Genomic DNA, 24,354 nt, shown 5'->3' on the forward strand with positions numbered 1-24,354 from the left:
ATAGGCCATCTGGCCTGAGCGCTCTGATCTGGACAGCTCCCCAGGTGAGGCCATTGGCTTCTCTCCTGGGCCAGTGTCAGGCCATGTGGCTACCTCAGAGCTGGACTGAGGACGGTATCCCTGTGCCATTAGTGTGTCTCCAGACTGAATGTGTGGCTGCCAGAGAGTGCGTAGGGATTCATATTTTTCAAGTCTTGGGTCAAAAAAGAGAGCATTTTAATAAAAGGTTTGATTATTTTTTGCCTGGGGGTAAAATGCCCACTTTTCTCTAAGAATTTAAAGTTCCCCAAAAGTTATAAATGAAATGAAATTTTAAAAACAGCATGATGCTCTGTTAACACCAGGTTTCTTTCTCTTTCCCCTATTTTCTAACATAGATGGCTTTTTATGAGATCTAAACTGAACCTTTCCTGTTTCTCTAAGCTTTAACTACTTACACATGTTTGCTTTGCTTTTGTCTAACCGTTGAGTTAGGACCAGAATCTTTGTTTTGCCATTTTATGTTGCTGGTATTAAGCAGAAAGAATTAAATTTTGACTTTGCAGAAAACAAGGAGGTTACCTTTAATTGCTGAACTATTGATGCTGTGTTGTAAAAATTGCATAAAGCATATTAGTGTATATTTAAATACAATAAAACACTGGATGAAAAACCCCCTGATCGTGGGAGATGATCAGTGTGCACTTTGGGGAGGCAGCTCTCGCACGGTCTCTGTGGGGATGTTCAGTTTAGCTTCTGCGGACACGCACTTGGCCGCCTTTGAAAGCAGACGTTGGAGAGCTTGTTTCCAGCCTCCCCAGTGTTACCTTTCTCTGTAACAATGGCAGTGCGTCCCACGTGGAAATGCCATTTGGTCCTAGAGAAGCTTGCAGATATTTGTGCGAAGTTAAAAGTGAAGTAGCTTTTATTCCCAGTTCAAAAATTTACCATAAGCAAATTTACTTTTTTTTTTTTAATGTGAGAGAAGTTTTATTTTCTCTCAAAGTAAAGCGGAAACCATAGCTCGGTGGCAAGCATCAGTTGGCTTAGGCGGAAGTGCTTTGCTCCCGTGCGGTGAATTTACCTGTAGAAACGACTTCCTGTTTCGGCCCAGAGTGGTAGTGTGTGTCAGGCCCTGGAACACAGCAGAGGCCTTATGTTGGCAGGTAGGAGGGCAGGCACACCTGAAAACCGGCTTACTCATGCGCTGTGTGTGTGTGGTGGTTTTGTATCTTCTTGTTTACAGGGGACATGATGACCCTCCTGATGAAAAAAGATACTTTGACAGAGGAGGAGACTCAGTTTTATATAGCAGAGACAGTGTTAGCCATAGACTCCATTCACCAGCTTGGATTCATCCACAGAGACATCAAACCAGACAACCTTCTCCTGGACAGCAAGGTACCACGGTGGGGGTGGGGCGGATGGTAGCAGCATGACTCGGGTGTATTTACCAATCTGAGCAGCCTCTGCTTTAACACCTGCACTGCCATGGCAGTCACTGTAGGGAAGCTGTGGAGCTGTAAACTACCTTGTATGTTTCTCTCTCTCTCTTTCTTTTAAAATATATCTTTATTTCAGAGAGGAAGGGAGAGAGAGAGTGAGAGAGAGAGAGAGGGGAAAAGAAACAGCAGTGATGAGAGAGAATCATTGATCGGCTGCCTCCTGCACACCCCCTACTGGGGACTAAGCCTGCAACCCAGACATGAGCCTGATTGGAAATTGAACTGTGACCTGGTTCATAGGTCGATGCTCAACCACTGAGCCACACTGGCTGGGCCTCTCTTTTTTAAAAAACAAAAACAGGTACGTTTGCTGTTACCTTCTTTCTCTGAAAGGTTTATGATTCTATAATTTTTTAAAGAATTTTATTTATTTATTTGAGAGAGAAACATGGATTTATTGTCCCACTTATTTATGCATTCATTGGTTGATTCTTGTATGTGCCCTGACTGGGGATTGAACCCACAACCTTGGCATATCGGGATGATGTTCTAACCAACTGAGCTACTCGGCCAGGGCATGATTCTGTTATTTGATTGAATGTTTATTTTAAAAATAAAGGACATTTTGAAAATGATTAAGAGTAAAATTGATTTAGAACGTTATTTTGTAATAAAGCCAAAGATCATCATCTTTCCTCAGCAGATACTTACATCGATGCATCACTTACTGAGAACCCCTCTTCGGGCAGCCTCATCAGTTGAGGCACCCAGCCACAAACCTGGAAGTGAGGCACAACAGCAACCACCACAACACTTCGTCACAAGTTTAGATTCCAGATCTTATGCCCTCTGTTTAAGAGGCTGCTCATGCCGAAACCAGTTTGGCTCAGTGGATAGAGCTGCAGACTGAAAGGTCCCAGGTTCGATTCCGGTCAAGGGCATGTACCTGGGTTGCGGGCACATCCCCAGTAGGAGATGTGCAGGAGGCAGCTGATCGATGTTTCTCTCTCATCGATGTTTCTAACTCTCTCTCTCTCTCCTTTCCTCTCTGTAAAAAAATCAATTAAAAAATATCTTAAAAAAAAAAAAAAAAAGGCTGCTCAGCCCCTGTAATGGTCTTCTTATATTTATCATTAGACATGCAAACGAACTCACTTGCTTGGTTCTTAAACTCACAGCAAATCTGCAGAGAACCCCCTGTGCTGGGTGGTTGCTGGGTCCTCCTTGGAAGTCTCTCCACCTCTGGGCCTCACTTTTCTATAAAGTGAACATATTGATCAAGAGACGCTCCAAAGTTCCTGCCTTCTGTTCTGTTACGTGTAATTGTTTTAAGTAGAAAAGTAAATTTATAACTTTCTTGCTGTGCTAAAAAACCGGAATTTTTTTCTTTAAAAACCTTTATCTTTCTGTTTCAAAAGGGCAGGAGATTTGTCAGATAATTTCTTCTGGTTAGTAGCTCTTCCTTCATTATAAGAATAATGCACATACACAGTAGGAATTTGAGCAATGCAGAGAGTTACAAAGAAGAAAAGTACTGATAATCTCATTGTTCGAAGATAAGCACTATTTTGGTATAATAGCTTCAGTATCTTTTCTGTTTGTGTCAATAATTTTTATACAATTAGATCCTCAAAGTAAATAGCTTGGTATTCTTGGTATTTAAAATGCTAATGTATATGAGAATATTTTTCTGTGTCATTAAGTCCAGATATATTTTTAATAAGGCACTGGCCCTACTTCGTTGGTCTTGGGTTCACAGGCACTGGTCCGGTACCGCCGATGCCTTAGTGCTGGCGTAGTTGTACCCTGTAGTCTATGTAAAGGTTCAGCAAACGTTGAAGGCTAAATCTTAGGGACTGAATCTAGCTGAGGAGGCATGGAGGGCCCTGCTAGGGGCACATTTGCTCTCTGTAATATGCTAGCCCAGACTTGTAGAATAAATGTTCTCACAAGCAAGCTCATTTGTGTGTTCAGCCATATAGTTTGTTGAATTGAAAATGTAGCAGTTTTGAGTTTCTGCTGTATACTCAGAATAGCTACAGAATTCTCTGAAAAAATGTAGGCTTGCATAACATTTGCTCCAGGCACTGCTCTTTAAGACACACTCTTTTCTTAGAGGTGTCCAGGTAAAACATGTAATTATGAGAACTATGAATTAAACTCTGTTCCTTGACTTGTAGAACAAGTTATTTGCAGATCTGAAAACAAAGATATCAGGTTAATAGGCTCAAAGCTGTCTTTGTTTGGCAGTGTTACACACACACACACCCCTAATGGGGTTTATTTCTCCCCCCTTCCCCCATACTGATTTCAGAGAGGAAGGGAGAAGGAGAGAAAGACAGAAACATCAATGAAGAGAGAGAATCATTGGCTGGTTGCCTCCTGCACACCCCACACTTGGGATCGAGCCAGCAACCCAGGCATGTGTCCTGACACAATTGAACTGTGTCCTGATTCAAGGTGGACACCCAACCCCTGAGCCATGCCAGCCGGGATCTAATGGGGTTTCTTTAAAAACAAAACAAAATAAAACCTGCCCTCTGAGCAGGGCTGCTGTAGCCTTGTCCCCTGGGAAATTGTATGTTGGGGCCTGAAGGAAGGTGGTATCATGGAATGACCACACACGTTGAAGTCATCGGGGCTCAGACGGCCACGCCACTTCTAAGTGTGTGACCTTGAGCAGCGCAGGTCGCTGAGCATCCGGATTCCCTCCCCTATTTTTGGTCTTACCTCCTCTACTTGAAATTTAACCACTCAAGAACACCTACCTCTTTCTTAGGGCTAGTTATGTGCCAGGCACCAAGTTAGGAGCCTTGTATGCGTTAATTCTCATCATTCCTGCTAGGCAGATGTCACTGTCCCCTTTTCCAGATGGGTCGGGTGCAGAGGTGAGCTAATCCTGGTTGGCAGAGAAAGAGCTTGTTGATTTCTGGTTTCGGTTCTGCCATGTCACCAGCGAGCCATTTAACAACTCTGAGTCTGGGAAGTGTGGCCTCAGAGTTATGAATGAGACAGCACCGGGGTGCTTGTAGTCCACATTGCAGTGAGAGGAAAGAATTTGGGGTGAAGTGAGCAAAAGTATGAGGGGGATGTTAGGTAAGCAGCGGTGTACTAAGTCATTTGAGTATTATCTGTAAACATTAAAAATGGTAATTTCTAAGAATATATATATATATATATATATATATATATATATATATGAAGTGATATTCTCTTTAGATGCTATCGAGGGTTCAGCTATGTTTAAACATTCATATTTAGACAAAAATAAAGGCAATGTGCAAAATTGAAAATACTTTTATTGTGTAATAGAACTTGGGGTGATCTTACGAGGACACTGCTGTGTTCCACATCCATGAACGCTCATCCGTGGTCTCTTCTTCCCCACAGGGCCATGTGAAACTTTCTGATTTTGGCCTTTGCACAGGCCTAAAGAAAGCACACAGGACAGAATTTTATAGGAATTTGAACCACAGCCTTCCCAGTGATTTCAGTAAGTGTTAACAGTGATGTTAGCCTTTTTATTCCTTAACTGGGCCTAGTAGAGCTGGTCCCCTGGTAACCAGAATATGCAGGACAGATTAGGAGAGTCTCCCTTTGAGTCTTTTTTTTTTTTTTTTTTAATCCCGAGGATATTTTTCCATTGACTTTTTAGAGAGGGTAGAAGAGAGAGGGAAAGACAGAGAGAAACATCGATATGAGAGAAACACATCGATTGGTTGCCTCCTGCACAAGCCCCGAGCAGGGCCTGGACCAGGGAGGAGCCTGTAACTGAGGCATGTGCCCTTAACTGGAATCAAACCTGGGACCCTTCATTCCGCAAGCCGACGCTCTATCCACTGAGCCAAACCAGTGAGAGCCCTTGGAGCCTTTAGAGTAGCCGTGGGCAAACTACAGCCCGTGGGCCGGATCCGGCCCGTTTGAAATGAATAAAACTAAAAAAAAAAAAAAAAGACCGTACCCTTTTATGTAATGATGTTTACTTTGAATTTATATTAGTTCACACAAACACTCCATCCATGCCTTTGTACCGGCCCTCCGGTCCAGTTTAAGAACCCATTGTGGCCCTCGAGTCAAAAAGTTTGCCCACCCCTGCTTTAGAGAGTGAAATGACTTGTACTTGTGTAGTGAGGCCAGAGAAGTGTCCCCAATGTGTTAAGACGGATGTCGTAAAGAGCTTGCTTTGGAGCTCTATGAGAAGGTTCCTGGGGAGGAATTTGGGGCAGTAGAGGAGGAAGTCCTGGGAACAGTTCCAGAACAGATTTATCCTACGTGCTCCTTTCTGTCATGGCAGAAAGAAATTTATCTTTATGAGTGTTACTTTCACTATCAATCAAACCACTGAAATTATATAGTAAAGCTACAGTTCATCTTAGAGAGCTTATATCAAATAATGTATTATAAAACCCTGGAATCTCTGATTAACAATTACTGCTCTTGGAAATTTGATGGTAATTTTGAGAAATTGTAAATGTTTTAGGTCCATTTTGGGACCTTTGCTTCTGATGAGACTGAATTTCCGGTAATTCTGATGAAATTCCCTGTAGTTCTGATCAAGGCTGGCCTGTGTTCTCTGTGGCCACATGATCCATATGGAAGTGCTGTTTGATCTCATTGTGTGATTCTTTGAACAAATGCTTGCTGGGAAATGTGTCATCCAAAGTTACTGATGTGTTGGCAGACTTTTGGGCTCACGTGGTTTGGACCAGAGCCTAAAAAAGTAGTAAACATTCCTGTCTGAACTTTGAATAGAACTTGTTTTCTCTACTTTTAGCTTTCCAGAACATGAATTCCAAAAGGAAAGCAGAAACCTGGAAAAGAAATAGACGTCAGCTAGTAAGTAATCTCTGTAGCTTCTTAAATGCTACGAGCCAAGTATGAATATGTTAAAAAATATGCACATAACTTTGCAGCACATCTATCCCTTGCTTTTAAGATGACCTTAATAGCATACTGTTGTCATTTGGAAGCAGATGATACTAGGTTGTTTTGGTTGTGTCATTTTCAGTAGATGACCTCATTCTGACCTTTTACATTGGTGACAACCCCTTTCTTTCCTATCCCACCATTTCCCTATCGTTATGACAGTAAAGGGGTCATATTTAAGCTCCAGGTCTCTCAAAATGAAACTAAGCACATATATCTACCCAGAGCTTTAAGACAATAATGGTTCACAAACTTCTGAAATTTTTATTTACTTCAGCATGTCATTACTCCTCGATTTACCTGCTCCACCCTTTTCTATTTTGTGGTATGAAAAAGAACCAGGTGTTTAAAATTGGAGAGAAATTTAAGGGAAATGCTTATTACTTACTTTATAGATATTTGAGCAAATACCCATAAAATTGCATGTCACAGGCTTAAAAAATAACATTGGATTTATCTTGATCGTATGTAGGAAGTTATTTAAATGATACAAATTCACCAGTGAAATGTTGCTATTAGCAAGCTTTTATTCTGATTCATTAGTTTATATTTGAAGTGCAATGTACATGTCCTACTGTCTAGTTATTGGGAAATTAATCGAAATGTGAATCGCTGCATACTTAGGCTTTGCTAGAAACCTGCAGCAAATGAGGTTGACGATGGTAGAGCTGAACTAAAAGCTGGCTCTTAGACAAGAGCAGCAGCAGTGGGAGGCTGTGACTGACTAGGAGTGATGAGCATGCGTGCGTATTACATAGACATGGTGGCACTTCTGCTTGTGACGTATAGATACAATAGTAACTTGGCAGGTGGGCTGGATCCTGGTTTTCAGCCAAATTTCTTGGTAAAATACTGAATTATAGTGTTTTTAATGACTGACTTAGTAGGTCACTAGTAAGTAGCTGTCCTGTCATGTGAAAATGGAAGCCTGTAGAATTGTTTGAGAAAGAATCAAAGGAAGGCTTGCTTTTTAAAAAAAGTTTACTTGAGGCCCATAAGTGGGCTAAAACTATGTTTTCTGCGTATTATGATTTTTATGTTAAACCTGGGCCTTGGGAGAGGCAGTAACTTAACCCAAATACTTTTGGAGATACAGTAACTGAAATTAATCTCTGATAATCAGGGTAGTTAGTGGCATCGTAGTCTCTGTTGCTTAGGAACTCTGATATTCTTTAAATGTCTAAATTCTGTATGTGGTTAAAAACTTTCCATAGCTTGGGTGAGGGTTAGGGAATGTCGAAACAGATCTGGCCAGGTGCTTCTGTTGTGTCTCTCCATAGAGCAGATCTTACCTTGGCTGCACATCAGGATCACCTGGAACTTCAGAACATACTGGTGTCTGGGTGCACCCCAGAGATTCTGGTTGACTTAGTTTCGGGTATAGAGTTTGGGTATCTGATTTTCAAAAGGACTCTGGGTGATTGCCCTATGCAGTGAAGGTTGAGACTATTTCTTAACAAAAGCTTCTGCGTTATTGGGACATTGACATTTACCTATGTTTTGGAAGCTAACAAAAGGTAAGGAATCTTCTTTGATTTTTAATTTTTTAAATAAAAGCAAGCCAACATTTAACCTTTGGCCGCTGTACTAATACTTATTTTTGGGTTAATTAAGCTTAAGTACCTTAAATTACTCTTATACTTTGAGACGGGCTTAATGCTCTTTGACACGCACAGAGGGTCATGTCAGGCTTAGTAGGAACCACTTACAGGTCTGTAAGGAAGGGGAGCTCACTGTTGCTGTATTTGGAATTCACTGTCCTTTAATAGTTCAAATGTTTTGTAGTTTTTAAAAATCTTAGTAAACTAAGGTTCTCATGCTGTGATTAATGTTCTGACCTTTTTGTCTTATCTATGGTAGAAATGGAAATGTATTAAAGTCATCCTCATATTATCAATTTTGATAACTTGAAGAAAATAAAACTACTTCTCAGTCTTCACAGGGTCAATTAACCCTGTGCTTTTGACCTTTCATAGGCCATCCCATTCAGCCAGAACCAAACAGGAGGTTAATATTAGTTAATGCTTAATGTAGATTTACTGCTCTAGGTTAAGCCTATCATATTGTTCACCCACCCTATTACTGTTCTTTCTTTTTCTTTTTAAAAATCTTTATTGTTGAATTATTACATATGTCCCCTTTCCCCCACCCCCATTGACCGACCCCTTGCAGCCCGCTCCTGCCCCAGGCCTTCACCACCCTACTGTCTGTGTCCAAGGGTTATGCATATATGCAGACAGGTTCCCACCCACCCACCCTGCCTTCCACCTGGGATTAGACAGTCTGTTACTTTGCAGTCCATTGAGAACCACTGAATAAAGTAGAGGTTTAAGGATCACTCCTTGGCTGCTTAAATTATATTGTAATGTTTTAAATAGCTTTGTGGTCTTGGGTAACCTTAGGCCTAGTAACTGATTAGGAAATAGGTATGAGTCAGCTTTAAGTTATTAACCACAGAGGGAAGAGTCGAAGTAGGCATCTGTTCTTTGCTAATGTACTTATTTTTTGTGTGTAGAAGTTATCGAAGTGTTTGAGTAGGAAGTGAAATTGCTTTATTTTCCCCAAAATCCTAAATGAAATAATAAGTTGGAACATGTCGTGTTTGAAAATGACTGTTAACAACTGACAAAGCTCTTAAAAGTGCAGCTCTAATTAACACTAAGAATATCCAGAGACCAAAAAGAAAAAGGAGACAGATCTGAGGTATTAAGAGCATAGTGTGGAGGACACCTTAGTATGGAAAACAGACTAAAGTGTGGAAGGCGGGCAGTCCCTCGACTAGTTTGTTAAAAGGAGAGTGAGCTCCTGAGGCTGGATTCTAGTCGCAGCCGCGTGTATCACAGGGCTGTGCCTGCTGCTGGCTGTACTTTATAACTGCAGGAGTCTTTTAATGCCTTAGTATCTTGAAGTAATTCTTTTCCTGTGGCAATAGATCTCTGGTTTCGTAATAGAAATCTTTGAACAAATAAGGTTTACTTAATATTCAGCTTTGCTGGAATAAATCTAGTCCCTAAATTGAAGGGTTTCTTCTTGGGGCCCAATCCATGTTTTAGACTTCAAGCTTTAAAACAAAATAAAACTGGCATTTATGTTATTTAATATGTACAGTTAAAGAAAATACTGTGCAATTACGTATGTGGAATAAGTGGATTTCTGTCTTACAGTATAGACAAAATAAATTGTAGATGAAAAGTAAAACTTTGACAATTTTAGAAGCAAATACTTGTATCTTTATAACCTCAGAGTAAAGAAAGACTTCTCAAATATCATAAAAGAAGTACAAATCATAAAGTGTTTTATTTTACTGCTTATAAAAAACACACACAACTTTCTGTATGTTGAAAGACATAAAGGAGAAGATAAGTCATGTGGCCCAACTACTTTGGAATTGTCTTGCAAGTTACGTGCATATCCTGCAACCCAGCAATTCCACCCCTAGTCATGTGCCTTGGAGAAATGCTTGTACCTGTAAACCAGGAGACACGCCAAAGAACATTTATTGCATTTTCATAACAGCAAACAAACAAACAAACCCCCGACCATGGAGATTACTCAGTGGTTCTTGTCCATCTACAGGAAAATGGTTACATTCTGGAATAGAATATTTTACAGCAGTGAAAATAACTGAACTACAGCTACATGTGATATCACGGATCAATTTTAGAAACAAAACATTCAGAGGACAAATCAAATAGCAGAAGGCTGCATGTAGAATGATGTTGTTTTTACAAAGCTCAGAAACAAAACTAAAAATGATTTAGAGAGAAACACGGCAAAAAATTAAATTTCTTTTTAAAAGCAGAGGAATGATACACATAAAATTGAGCATATAGAGTTTAGGAGAGCCCGAGGATGGGGTGAAATGGGATGAGTACACTTTTAGTTTTAATGGTATTGGTAATATTTTGTTTTTTCAGTTGAACTCGTGAGTATTTGTTTTCATTATTATGCTTTATAATTCAATAATTACACATTTTTGGTACGGACAAATATTGCATCATTAAAAAAAAATCAATAAATGATAAACCTCCAATTGGGAGAAGATATTTGCAGTATGTGAAACTATAAAGGGTTAATGTCCTGAATCAGGATTAATGCCCTGGATTTATTTTTAAAATTCCTCTGAATCAATCAAGAAAAAAGATAATGCAACTAAAAAAAAAAAAAGCTAATGGGCAAAGGATCTGAACTCCAAGGAATTCACAGGGAAAAAAAAAAAAGGCCTTAATGGCTAATTAACATAGGAATATGCACTCAACCTTACTGAAAATAAGGGAAATGCAAATTAAAACAGTGAGGTCCATATCATATTCATCAGATTGGTAAAAATTAAAACGTTCAACAGAGCTAAGTATGGGTGAGATATGAAACACCAGGAGCTCTTCCCCCCTGGGGGTGATTAAATGGGCATAACCACATGGAAGGACAGTTGGAAGACGGCTAATTAAGTAGAAGACCAGTGATACTATTTCTCTTACATTCTCTAGTGAAATTTTTGCACAAGTGGCCAGGAAGTGATATAAGAATGTTCATTCAGGTGTTTTTGTTACAGTGAAACATTGGAAGCAATATAAGTGTCCATTTCTGGGAGAACGAATAAAACAACAACATGACATTTGTGTGATGAAAAAGTATACAGTAGTAAAATGAGTGAAAGAGTTACGTGAATTAATCTTGTGTATAATTGGAGTAAAACAAGCAAGCCTTGTAAAATAATACAGATGGGTGTGAAATCCTTTATTAAAAGTTGAAATATACAGGAAGTAATATGTCACTGGCACAATATTCATACCAGCATAGCAAGCAACTTCAGGGTGGTTTTAACTTTAGTGGAGGGGGGGACCGGGGATCTGGCTTTAGTCTTTCTTCAGTTTCACTTTTAAAAAAAAAGACAAGTGATCTAAAACAAATGTGGCAGATTATTTAACCTCTCTTTAAGATGGGTAATAACTACATGTGTGTTGTTTGTGTTTTGTTTCTGTATGTTTGCAGTATTTCACAATAAATACTTTTAAAAACCATCAAAGCTGTACTTTTAATGTTGGAAATTATGTGATAGGAAAGCACCTCGCGTGGAGCCTTCCAGCTGGTCTGGCTCCGGTGCCCAGCACACTGGCAGGCGTGGCTGTGCTCCCCCAGGACTGCAGTCCGGGGCACGAGACGAGATTCCCTGCATTTATAAACACTCCTCTCACAATTAGTCATAGAGATAGTTAAGTTTGGTAAATAGACATTTATAAACCTTTGACCTACAGGATATACCTTTAGCTTTTAATAATAAAACTTCCCTTTATGATTTTCTCAAATCAAAGAATGGATATAGTGGAAAGAGGCATGGTTTGGAGCAAGAGAATTTCCAAGCCGCACTCTGCCACTTAACTCGTTCTGAGACCTTGGGCAAAGCCATTTTGAGCGTCAGATTTTTTTAATCTGCAAAATTGGATTAATAAAGTCCTCTTTGCTCAGTTTTGTCAGGACTAAATAGTCTCATAAGCATGTAAGAAGTACAGAGCCCGGCACTTCCTGGATGCTCAGTAAATTATGACTAGTTGTCATAGGTACCTGTCACGACAGGCACTAGTAGGCTTTGGGTCCCTCACCTCACTGACAGCTTTAGTGTTCATTTTGGAAGTGCTCTGGCAAATCAGGTTTGCCATTAAGCAGCGAGGCCTTCCTGCATGTTTGGTTTGTGGGTAGCTGTAGACCAGGGGTGGGGAACCTTTTTCCTGCCCAGGGCCACTTGGATATTTATAACATCATTCACAGGCCATACACAATGATCAACTTAAAAATTAGCCTGCTGCCTTTGGTCAGACATTTAACTAAGTCACCCCTCACGCCTGGGCAGGGTCAGACCAAATGACTTCTGGGCCTTACATGGCCTGCGGGCCGGACCTTCCCCACCCCTGCCCTAGATGGTGCTGGGGCCTCTGGTCTGTAGCACAGAACTCTGGCACCCTCCTGCCTGCTGGGCCTCCCTGACGTGTGGTACGTGTTTCAGGCCTTCTCCACAGTAGGGACGCCTGACTACATTGCTCCCGAGGTGTTCATGCAGACCGGGTACAACAAGCTCTGTGATTGGTGGTCGCTTGGCGTGATCATGTATGAGATGCTCATTGGTAAGTTGTATGCGTTCAGTTGGCTTTTTCTGTGTGGCCAGGAAGGAGTCCTACAGTGATAGTAAACTCCCATTTCAATTTGAGGTTGATCTAAGTGCTCTCCCCTCCCCCATCTTTCAAAGTAGTTTCCCAAGTAGAAAACTCTTGGCCAAAAGATGCATCCTACTGTATTCTCTGGCATAGCGCTATCCTGTGGTTGCTTTGCTGATCATTTATCATGTTTTTCTTCTGCTTTTGCCTCCTCTCCCTCTAGCAGCTCTTTCAGTCACTGGATTTATTAAACAGTCATTGTATGCAGAGAGCTGTACCTGGGTAGTGCCTCACACACTCTTTACTTCCTATTTTCTGTCCCCTTCATCTCTCGAGGTCTTCAAAGCATGGGACCCTCTGATCTCTCCCCCTTATTCAGATGGTATATCTCCTTTAGGGGACACAGCAGTGGGGTGGCCCCGTGCCCGAGAGCACTAGGGGAGTCAGTGTGTCTGTGGGGACAGCAGGCAAGGCCTCTGTCTGACTGTGTTGTCTCTGGGAGCGTTGGATGGAGGCCTCTGGAGTGGGTGTCGTGTGGAGGAGGGAGAGGAGTATGATTTGTCTCTGTGCCTGTGGTTCTCAAAGAGGGATGGGGGTCACTTTCAAAACCCATGCTTTTTTCTTATTCTACTTGTTTGGATGTTCTTAGAATGGAGTCGTTTCTTTTTTTCTCTTTTAAAAATCCTCACCTGAGGACATGTTTATTGATTTTAGAGAGAGGACGGGAGAGGGAGGGAGAGAAACACTGATGTGAGAGAGAAACATTGATTGGTTGCCTCCTGTACACTCCCCGACTGGGACAGAAACTGCAGCCTGACGGGAATTGAATCTGAAACCCTTTGGTGCTCGGGATGATGCTCCAACCAACTGAGCCACCCAGCCAGGGTGAGGCGTTTCTTAGTAACGTTTCATCCTTTCATTTCTTCTTCGGGCACAGTGGTTCCCGCATCTGTAACTGCTTCTTTCTTTTTCCAGGTCCAGTTATTAGCTGGCTCCTAGTGGTTCCAAGAGCACAACTTTACTTTGGGTTTAGGAGTTCGGGGAAGATAAAATATTGTTTAGGATGTCATGGGGGAAGGACATAACAAGATCATTAAAGATACAGAGAATTGTAGTAAGGAGACTAATCTCACATTCAGCGCTCCGCGATGTGAAAGCTCCAGGTTCCTTTTTATTACAGGCTACCCACCTTTCTGTTCTGAGACCCCTCAAGAGACATATAAGAAGGTGATGAACTGGAAAGAAACTCTGACTTTCCCTCCAGAAGTTCCTATCTCTGAGAAAGCCAAGGATCTGATTTTGAGGTATCGGTCAGAGAACACCACCCCCCCCCCCGCCCCGCCCCGGTCCCCACCCATGGTTTTTGACATCAGTGAATCTGTGTTTTAAATCTTTCGTTATTTCCTGGTTTGCCCCTGCTTCCTCCTATTTCTCTTTTTGAAAAGGGGAGGTTATTCCTTTTCTTCTTCAAAAGAAACTACTTGAGGTATGCTGAAAGGCCTCTGTCTTTTCCAGATTCTGCTGTGAATGGGAACATAGGATTGGAGCCCCTGGAGTTGAGGAAATCAAAAGTAATTCTTTTTTTGAAGGTGTTGACTGGGAACACATCAGGTATATCCATATGAAAACTTCCAGGATTATTTCAGAAATTCTGTAGTTAGCTTAATACTAATTTGGAAGCACCATTATTGGCAAACCAAGTAAGAGAAGAGATCTTTTTAGAAATTCAGGGTATTTTCCTGATTTAAGTTTATGCTGAGGAATTGGAGCTTCCTGTTGGCCCGGAGTCGTGGGATAGCCAGCAGTTACTTCCAAAGTGAAGTGAACTTTGGGTTCCATTGTGAAGGGAACATCTAAGAAGTGTGTTGTCCTTGCTTTTACCTGGAACACTCCAGCCTCTGTGGTGTTGGGGACCACCAGCATGACTGTCCCTGCCCAGAGGGTAGGGACTGCCTCTGGGAGATGGAGGAGGAGGAAGGCTTGGAAGGACTGGGGCAGGAAGTGGCCAGAGGGGGTGGAGGGGGAGGGAGAACGTCTGGTGTGTGAAGCGCTCCCAGCCCAGTGGGCCCAGGCCCAGGCCGCTCGCGTTTGTGGTTGCTGAACAGCAGGTGAAGAAGTTGTCATCAGTTTCATGACTGTTCTGACTTGCATCCTGTGATTTTTACCGTTGCCTCCTTTGTGCCGCCTCCTCGTTGGCATCTTGGATGGATGGGCAGAGCCCTACAGGAGGGGCCTCTCTGAGGTCCAGGCTCCCTTTCTAGCAGGCAGGACAGGTCGGGGGGGGGGGGGGGGGTGCATAGCTTGGACTTTAATTTCTCCTTATTGTTCTTCTAGCTATGAATAATCATTATAGCTTTTCATTGTGATTTATTTTGTTTGGCTGTAGTCAGTTGGTATGGTTGGTCCGTGGTCAGAAGCTTTTCAGAGAAAATGAGTGCTGCCTGCCTGGGGTAGTCTTCCACGTCAGACCCGGGGTCTTCTCTGCAGAAGGCTGATTAGTTATGACGCATTTGATTACTAACCATAGTAATTCTGGCATGTCTGTTCTTGGCAGAGAGAGACCTGCTGCAATATCTATTGAAATCAAAAGCATTGACGATACCTCAAACTTCGATGAGTTTCCAGAATCTGATATTCTTAAGCCAACAGGTAATACCACCAACTCTGCCTACGGCTGCCTTACAAGTGCATTACTCCCCGCCCCCTCCCCGTTTTGGGGTGATGTTTACAAATCAGGGTAGAGGATGTGGAGAGGAACTTCAGGTCTTCAGGTTCTTGGTAAGTATTTCCAGTGCTGTGCTGGGAAGCAGCGAGACCGTGTCACGTGGAAGATGGATACACGCTCCCAGGCTTAGCCTGCCCAGCGGGTGGGTCGGTCACAGGGTCTGCTCTCGTTGCTGTTTATTACAGTAAAGGTTGGGTGACAGAAGTGGGAAAATAAACCGCTTTAAATATACGTGGAAAAAAATGAGGTTCAAGGAACATATAGGCAAGCAAATATAGAAAATTCACCCTGAGTGAAAAATAGCTTTTCCCGGATAGAAAACTGGTATGTTCTTCAGAACGTCATGTCTTCAGCACCCAGTGGGCTGTCGGGGTAAGGCAGGGAGTCAACTCTCACATCTATTTCTTTCCCAGTGGCAACAAGTAATCACCCTGAGACTGACTACAAGAACAAGGACTGGGTCTTCATCAATTACACATACAAGCGCTTTGAGGGCCTGACTGCGCGGGGGGCAATACCTTCCTACATGAAAGCAGCAAAATAGTGCCCTTGGATGGAACCCTGCGTGGAGCAGAGTTCTGTGTACACGTCCCGGTGTTCCTCGCACACACTTTTGAAAGAGCTTCCAAGAAGCTTATGGAACCCACCCGTATGTCCCGGAAACGTGGCTGAAATGTGACAGTGAGTGGATTCTCTTCATAATGCATCTGAAGCTGTAGAACAATGCCAGCCAGTTCCACCACGTCGGCCATAAGCAGCTTCAGAAGCGTCACGAGCCAATTTGATAGATTTTTTTTTTTTTTAAACAACTTGAGTTTTCCTAAGTTCATCAGAATGAAGGGGAAAAACAGCCATCATCCAACATTATTGAAATTGTAACGTATACTTACTGAATATCCGCCAATTCCCATGATTTTGTGATAGGCTTTCTGCCAAGCCCACCAAGTATTTCCTATTTCTTTACAGCTGAAAGTTCCATAGTCCTAAGGAAATGAGCAATAAAGAAAGCCTCAGCAGCCAGCGTTCTGCTGAAGAAAGCGATCCTCCATCCTCTGAGGGGTGATGGTAGTTTCTCCCCCGACGAGAGGCTCCAACAGCCTCCATTCGTGCTGCACCTTATTTATGGTACTAGGACACAGACAGTCCACTGCTGCCTGTCCTCCCACCATCTGAAATACTCACGCTGCTTTTTGGAGTGTTGATGGGGGAATACCAGCTTGATCCATCATTGCTCTTCGAAGGCCCCCAAAGCCGTTGGGCATTGCCACGGAGTCTGATCACATGGAAAACCTCATTTTCTCTTCTCGGCTAGCTCAGAAAATCCGAGTCGGATATTGCCGCGGACCAGCACTACCCACAGGTGCTGCCAGCAGGAACTTGGCTTCTTCCTGGGAACACAGCAAGGAGAGCCAGGCACAGGCAGGAGCCTGGAACCCTCTTGGCTGAGGTGCTGCTCCCACGGGTCTCCAGAACCTGCTTGGACGTGGGAAGGAGCCAGCCCAGTGGGAAGTGCAGAGCCAGCCCAGATCTTTGTCTCGTTCACTCCTCAGTCAGTGGTGCAGCTCAGCTGTGTTTTGTCTTCTCTCTTGGTATTTCTTCTCGCCCATCTTTAAGTACCATTTTGCCTTGGAACCATGATTACAGATATTTCCTTTGCAGATGCCTTCCTGGGGGATGTTCCTCTCCACCCGACAGGGCGGCCTGCAGCTTGGGCTGAGCGGGCCCTGCCGTGGCCTTCTCTCATGAGACACCCTCGGAACTTGAGCACAAAGTGCCTTCTCTTTTACAGCTGCCACCACCTTTAGAGGAAGTTTGCTGTGTCAGAAAATTGTGGAGGCTCCATATTAATGCATTACTTTAAAAAATTTTAATAACTCGGAAAGCATCATTTGCACCTGGGTGGTAACTTTACCTGTGCGGAGCATCCTAGCCAAGCTGCAGCGGAGGACCACTTCCTGCCAGTCTTGATGTTACTAAGATCAGCTTTGAAAGGAAAGTATGTCCTAGCTTAGTCATTCAGAAAAGAAAAATGAAATTCAAAGTTACAGTAGTAATGAAATTGCTTTGGATTTTCATGTTTTAGAGAAAGAAAAAAGAATTTTAAGGAAGTATTAACTCTGGATGAAGGTAATGTGTCTGCCCCACATCTTTCATTCATGGTCTGTTAGTGAAAAGGAAGTAAATGAGTTTCTTTTGTGTAACTGTAGTTTCTTTGTATTACCAAATAGTTGGGGTGTTGACCCCCATGTGTTTTGCAAGAGTCTGTGGTGAGCATGGGTAAGGAGTGGTGATTGTGTGTGGGGGAGTGGCGGGGGATCATTTGTTTCTTGGGGAAATGTCCACTTTTTAAACTTTTGAATAAACTGTGTGGAAAAGCAGTGTAATGTGTTCTAACTCAAATGTGGCTTCCACTTCAAAGAGGCAGAAGGCTAACTGCATCACCGTCTGTAGGCCGAGTGCTTTTCTGTCTCAGGGAAGCTGGGCCTGCATCTTCTGAATTGCTGTCCATACAAAGAGACTGTCTTCTGTTGGCCCCACGCATGTTCTTTCTACCTGGTTCTGTCACAGGGCAGTGGGCTCTCCCCTTGCATGAAGGCCAAGGGGAGACTTTTCTGACCAAGTGCTCTCAACTGGTGAACCTTATGTGCAACTGTTTACAGCTCAGCCCCATTTATTTTCCCCAGCCTGGGGTTGGCTAGGAATCTCAAAAGCTCTCAGGGCAGGACTCAGCCCCCATGTCCACCAGAGCAGGGTTCTGTCTCCAGATCGTGTGTATTTGGGTCCTGTTGGATCCCACTTACCCCTTCTCCACGTTAGAGAAGGAAGCCTGAGAAAAAGGCAGGAAGGAAGGGGCAAAAACCAGGGTCGGACCTGCAGGCAGAGGGAAGCTAAATGCAGTCAGAATGTGTACTGTCCTTCCAAGGCTCGTCGCACACATGTTGGGATTGGCCCAGTATTGGTTCTGTTCACAGATGATTCTGTTTCCTACTTTCTTTTAAAAAAATAATTTTTTAATTGATTTCAGAGGGGAAGAGAGAGAGGGAGAGACACACACATCAATGAGGAGAGAGAATCATTGATCGGCTGCCTCTTGCACGCCCCCACACTGGTGATTGGGCATGTGCCCCGGCCAGGAATCATAGGTCAACACTCAAGAACTGAGGAGCCATGCCAGCCGGGCACGTATTGCTTTGTAGAATTACTTTCAAAAATAACATACAGGCGAATTCCTTTGGGATTAATATTCAAGGTCTAAATAGTAGATTGCTAATTTTAAAACTCATCTATATGGCATAATAGGATTCCTTTGATACTTACTCCTAATACTTTTTCTCTGAATTATTCCCTTGAAAAGCATAGCCTTTGTGTGTAACCTATTGGTGTTTTCAGAACTCAGAAGGATTCAGTGAATGGTCTTTTCCTTTGCTAGGTCATACATTTTCCCAGAATTATCTATCAAAGCCAATACTAACTTAAAACTAACCTCCACGTGCTTGTTCAGGCATTATTTTTCAGAGAAAAACATCTTCCCCAAATAACATTTAAGCACCATATTATACGGAGTTCAATACCAGGCACTCGGACGAGGGAGTGAGTGCTGTGTGGTTCTGAACTGCACATCCTTGAGGGGAGAATTCCCACCAAGTGGCTAACAATGCAGCATCGGTTATAGTTAGTATTTTAGTGGCGATGTAACAATATGTTTAAACCAACCCAAAGTTGCTGGAAAGCTTAGGGAAGCTCCCAGAGATGTTTGCAGACAGCAGTGACTTGGCAGGGAGGAGTGAGCAGTTCAGGATGTTGGAGGCAGGAAGGTATGGTCTTGTGCTGTGGTAGAGGCACGGAATTGAGTAATTACTGCTTTATGAAGAACACTGCAGTCACTTTCGTTATGTCATTTCCCTCCCCCACTTCAACCCACTCCAGTCTGGTGCCTCTTCCTTGTGTGAAATGTTAGTATTCCATGTATAAACCGTGCTGGCATTTTTATTATTCCTGTGGTCACTGGTGTTCTGCCATACCCATTGGTTTCTTGACTCCTTATCTTGATCAACCTGCTGCACTCACACTGTTGACTTTAAAAACAGCTCCCACCTCTCCGACTTCCTTCTTGTAGTTCCTCTGCCACTGTTTAAATGCTGGTGCTCTTCAGAGCAGTGACTTTTGCCCTCTTTTCACTTGGGATCTTTAGGCCATCTGCCCCGTACTGCGGCTTCAACTACCATGTTTTTGTGGTGAGGTCTTCGAAGTGACCAGCCTACCTAGACCACTCCCCAGATTGCCGGCTCTCATGGAGCCAAGTGCCTATCAGAAACGCCATTTGGATGGCCTCCTCCGGGCTCAAGCCAAGGCTGTCCGGCTCCTCTTGCCTCCGTAGCCTTTTTTCTAGCTCAGTCTACTCGGCTATCCAAGCCAGAAACGCCTTACACATGCTTCCCAGCAGCAAGCACGTTCAGGCCCAGAGCATGGCCACCATCCTACCAGTGCCTTCCTCCCTCCGTGCTGAACCCATCGCAGTGACCTTTGCCCGGGTCCTTCTTTCAAGCCTGTCATCCTCCCTGCTGCCAAAGAAATTCTAAATTTTAAGTCTGATCATGTCCTTCTCCTGCATAAAGCCTTGAGGGCTCTCAATACACTTGTCTGAGGTCTTTACTCTGGCCTCTTCTCTGCATCACCCCACCCACTTCCCTGATGACAGTAAGCAATTGTCACCTTTGCTTACAGTTGAGTTGGCCTACGATACCTCCTCCCCTCATACTCATGGATCCAAAACAACCTGTATTCATCCTTCACAATTTGGTTCATGGGTCACCTCTAGAATTCTCTCGTGACCTCTGCACCCTCACAGTAAAAACTGGCTACTCCACCCTTATGGGGCTCCTAAGTGACCTGGACTGTCTACCGATGTCTTCTTCATATGATCACAAAAGCCCCTTGATGGGAGGAACCGTGTCCTAGTCAGGGTGTCCCTGTGACCCAGCAGTGCTCGGCACAGAACATACTCTGCAGGCCATGTTTACAGAGCGTGTTCTTAACCTCTGAGCTGATAAAGGCAGGCTTGCTTCAGCACCCCTGAAATTCAGTGTCACCAGCAGCAGGCTCCCAGGCTGAGCTGAGGGGCCTCAGTAGACACCAGCCCCGAGTAGGGCTAAGGATGAGAAAGAGGCTCTACCACGTTGTCTCCAAGGGACAACCCTTTCACTGATGCCGCGGTTCCTCACTTGTTATAAACCCAAACTGGGACATCAAAGTTTGAGTCCTCTATCTTTCAAATTTACATTGTATGTGAGGGCTCAAGGGGTCTCGAATACAAGTTAACCAGGAACTAGAGAAGGGAGACCATCAGGGCTCTGGAACCTAGACGTACAAACAGCAGAGCGGGAAACACACAGGCCTGAGGCAAGCCTGCGGCTGCTGTAGGAAAGGAGACTGGGCGGCCGGTGCCGCTCCTTTCAGTCCCTTTTTAAACCTGGTTTTATTTTTCTGCCAAAAGAACAACATGGACACAAATCATAATATTTTATTTAAAAAAAAAAAGCATCCTAAATATAGGATTTCGTAAACACTGGTAGGTAAACATGTGCAATTTTAAATACAAAGTAAAGAGGCAAATGTCCTGCAGTGGTGGTCCCACCCAGAGCATGACTGTGGCTCCATCTCCCACAAAGGCATCAGGTCTGCTTTCTGAACTCACTATGCATTTTAACAATTTCAAAATGACGACATTAAATAAAATACTCAAACCCCTTCTTAACTTTCTATTTTCACTGGATACAAAAGGCTCCATGCCACACTTTGACCGTGTGAATGAAAGCCTGTGTTCTGACTGGTTTTACTTACACAGGATCTGTCGGAACACTGTGCACATAGAGCTCTCCTTCCTGGGCTTATTCCACAGTATTTCCTTAGACTGTGTACATTATCACCCCGTTCTCTTGGAATTTAGTTGAAAATATTGGCTATTGTATATTGTGCAGTAAATCCAGATACTTTCCAGCTTCTTTACCTTTTGCTGTCATTCTTTTCAGCCTGAGAAATCGTTAATATCACCACATTTTAACACTGTTCCTTGCCCAGTACTCTCCAAGTCTCAATGGCAAATGTTTCCTACTCAACAATACGTGATACGATGCAGACATGAACTGATTCTAAACCTCAAATTCAGGTTCATCTTGGCTTGCTGAGATACCTCGAAGACAATCTGGGTAAAACTATTTCCTTATGAAAATGCTTCTGTGTAAGTCACCTGGCTTACTTATTTAGGCACTTAGAAAAAACACCAGACCTGAGTCCTACCCTTTGTATTAGAAACACCTCTTGCTCAGGTGGCCAGTAACTGATTCTTAAGGGAATGACTACAACCCAGCCGAGAGGTCCTGCCACAGCAGAATGTCCTGGCCCTGGAAACAGCAGCTCTGAGGGGAGCCACCAAGTGACAGTGATGCTGGGCTCCAGGCGGGGAGGGCGGGATGCAGGAGAGCCTCCCGCTCCAGCTTCCTCCTGTCACCACCACCTGGTGACAGTGGCAGATTTACCTCCCCAGACTATCCATGGGGTTGGCGCCAAAAGCATATTTACCCAATTTGGGAAAAGAAGATATAGTTCTTAAAAGTCAGAATAAGTTCATCCATCATTCATATAGAACAGCGGTTCTCAACCTGTGGGTCGCGACCATTGGGAAACACAGATAGCATATCAGATATTTACATTACGATTCATAACAGTAGCAAAATTACAGTTATGAAGTAGCAACGAAAATAATTTTATGGTTGGGGGTCCACACAACATGAGGAACTGTATTAAAGGGTCGCGGCATTAGGAAGGTTGAGAACCAGTGATATAGAAGGAAGTGTTCACTACATGCCATACTTTCATACGTGGCTTTCCAACTAAGCAAGGACTAGAGTATCAGCTGCAGCGTGTTGACACTTACTAAACATTACCAATACATTAGCTGTGTAACGAAAGTTATACATATACCACAGACTACACACTCAATGCAAATGTCCTTTGTGATGACATGGAAGTCAACTGAAAAGTAAAGGCAGCACCATTAAACAATACTGGGCTGGTCGGTTCGTAGTGGGCATGAATGTATACTGGTAAGGTCATAGCCAGACCTGACCTCAATATGAGCCAACAGTTTCACAGAAATAAAACTACCACTGGCCATCAGCCTTACAAATGGATGCCATGGTAATCAGAACTCTGCAGGTGGGCTGGGGGGTGGTTCAGTTTAACCCCGATTACTTTTCAGAGAAATAGAGCATCGATTTCCACTGTGATGCTGACCACATGCAAAGAATACACTTACTAGTAAGATTCTTGCTCTTCAAGCCTGGAAAGCGCAGCTTTCAACGCCCATCCGACGTCACTCTTGGAGGACTGTGACCAGCATGGTCAGAACAGAATCAAGCAGCTTGTCCTATAGCATCTCATGGGAATGGGATTTAAGAAAGCCAGTCATGCTCTTAAAGGACTTGAAAACTATGTGCCTCTTTGTAAGTTGTGATGAGTAAATACCTGGGGCAGGTGACTGGAAAGCCAGCCTGTAGCACAAAAGGGGAGATGATCCCATGACATCCTGCTCTAGCCATGGGGACACTGGGGAAGGCGGTTCAGTGCTGGGGAGGGTGATCTGGTTGTCGCCGTGCACTTACACGCAGTGACAGAGCGAACAGTTACTAGGTCTCACTTCCCTTCAACTCATCCTTCCTTGGGGGATGATATTAGTATGGTTTCTTACTCAGTGTGAGCAGCTGATAGGCTATTTCAAAATGAAAATATCCTGGTATCCAAAAAAATTCCCTAAGTATGAAAAGAATGCACAAAGAATCCTGTACTGGGACAAAGCCTGAGCAGGTAATGCTTCCCCATCCAGCTTTCCCCCACACGTCCCCTCACTGGAGCTCTTACAAGTCTTCCTACTGAGAAACTGAGCCCTAGTGAGAAATGTCTGCTCACAGCTGGAGCCTTTAAGTCATATCCAAGGTCGCCCATCCACATCCACAGCAACATGCTGCTCCTGGGTGAAGACCTATGGCTTCTCACCAATTCCAAGCCAGGGCAATCAGAGTGGCCCCATCTGGGGAGGTTCTTCTACTTGGGTTTCCTTCTAAATGAATAATCTAAACACCATGGCGCTAAAGTTCCATCAACACTGTGATGCCACGTTCCTTTCTGTGACAGAATCCATGTGGTTTTGGATTGTTCTTGCATTTAATGAAAAAACAAAACTGAATTTTAGCGCCTACGAATTTCCTTTTAGACATGTTGAATACGAGCCTCGTTCTTCCCTGATGCAATCTGGGCACAGATGCCACTAGGAATGGCATCTTCTTCAACCTCTAATGAGCATGCCATTAGTGCTATTTGCAGAAGATAGAGATTGTCTCCTTTAAGTTTGGTCCCTTCGCTGCTAAGTGATGTGCCTGGTATAAAACAAAACACACAAAAGCCAAGACACAGCATAAAGGATCAGAACTGCTTTGCCGAATGAGGCAACAGGAGTCTTGACTTGCTTTTCTGCTTTGCAGTTATGCAAAGGCTCAGTGAACAGCACCAGACCTAAAATTTCAAGTTACCAGGGCTGCTGCCAAGCTGGAGCTTCATTACCAGTGCTTTCTCACCCCCGGCAGAGGTGCAGATATACTGCAAAGGACGCACGTTAATTATGGGAGAAAGGGAAAGGATGGGGAGAACTGGCTTTTGGCAGCCCAGACAAACGCTTCGCAGAGAGGTGGACCCAGAGCTGGCCCTAATCCTGAAAGTCGTTAGAAGCCATCTGAGAAAGTGGGGCATTTAGTCGGTCAAGTTCATCCACCTGGGGCGGGTGATGCATCAATATCTCCTGGTCCTCCAAGACATCTTCTCCAGCAGCTACCAGATTAGTGAGGGATTTGCTCCGAACACATTGGAAGTCCACATGGCGACTCTTTCCTTCTTCCTTTTCCCATGACATCTGGATAAAAGGGCGCTGCACATAATTATAGATGACTTCAGATCGGCCACCAGGTCTTCTCTTAATTTTTTCTTTACAGGTAGGGTAACCTGAAACAGAAAAAGACCGTTCTCATGACTTCAGCAAATGCTCACTCTGGCTGCCATACTTCCTCACATCAATTCCTCC

General features: G+C 43.5%; 2 protein-coding genes across 8 annotated transcripts in view; one reads left to right on the top strand and one right to left on the bottom strand.

The window, feature by feature from the left end:
• Positions 1-16,023, top strand: part of STK38 (serine/threonine kinase 38) — a 37,036-nt gene extending 21,013 nt beyond the window's left edge. For 2 of the 3 annotated variants that reach the window (XM_059701860.1, XM_059701861.1), the window contains exons 7-14: positions 1,226-1,380; positions 4,815-4,917; positions 6,199-6,260; positions 12,352-12,469; positions 13,680-13,803; positions 14,015-14,110; positions 15,054-15,148; positions 15,638-16,023. In XM_059701860.1, the coding sequence (XP_059557843.1) occupies positions 1,226-1,380; positions 4,815-4,917; positions 6,199-6,260; positions 12,352-12,469; positions 13,680-13,803; positions 14,015-14,110; positions 15,054-15,148; positions 15,638-15,768 (884 nt within the window). In that variant the 3' untranslated portion in view covers positions 15,769-16,023. The remainder of the gene's footprint in view (positions 1-1,225; positions 1,381-4,814; positions 4,918-6,198; positions 6,261-12,351; positions 12,470-13,679; positions 13,804-14,014; positions 14,111-15,053; positions 15,149-15,637) is intronic. The other variant, XM_059701862.1, reaches the window with a different exon arrangement.
• Positions 16,024-20,725: 4,702 nt separating this feature from the next.
• KCTD20 (potassium channel tetramerization domain containing 20) overlaps positions 20,726-24,354 on the bottom strand; it is a 31,716-nt gene continuing 28,087 nt past the window's right edge. For all 5 annotated transcript variants that reach the window (XM_059701873.1, XM_059701874.1, XM_059701870.1 and 2 more), the window contains one exon: positions 20,726-24,275. In XM_059701873.1, the coding sequence (XP_059557856.1) occupies positions 23,983-24,275 (293 nt within the window). In that variant the 3' untranslated portion in view covers positions 20,726-23,982. The remainder of the gene's footprint in view (positions 24,276-24,354) is intronic.

Source organism: Myotis daubentonii, chromosome 6 (assembly GCF_963259705.1).
Source record: "Myotis daubentonii chromosome 6, mMyoDau2.1, whole genome shotgun sequence".
Lineage (NCBI taxonomy): Eukaryota > Metazoa > Chordata > Mammalia > Chiroptera > Vespertilionidae > Myotis > Myotis daubentonii.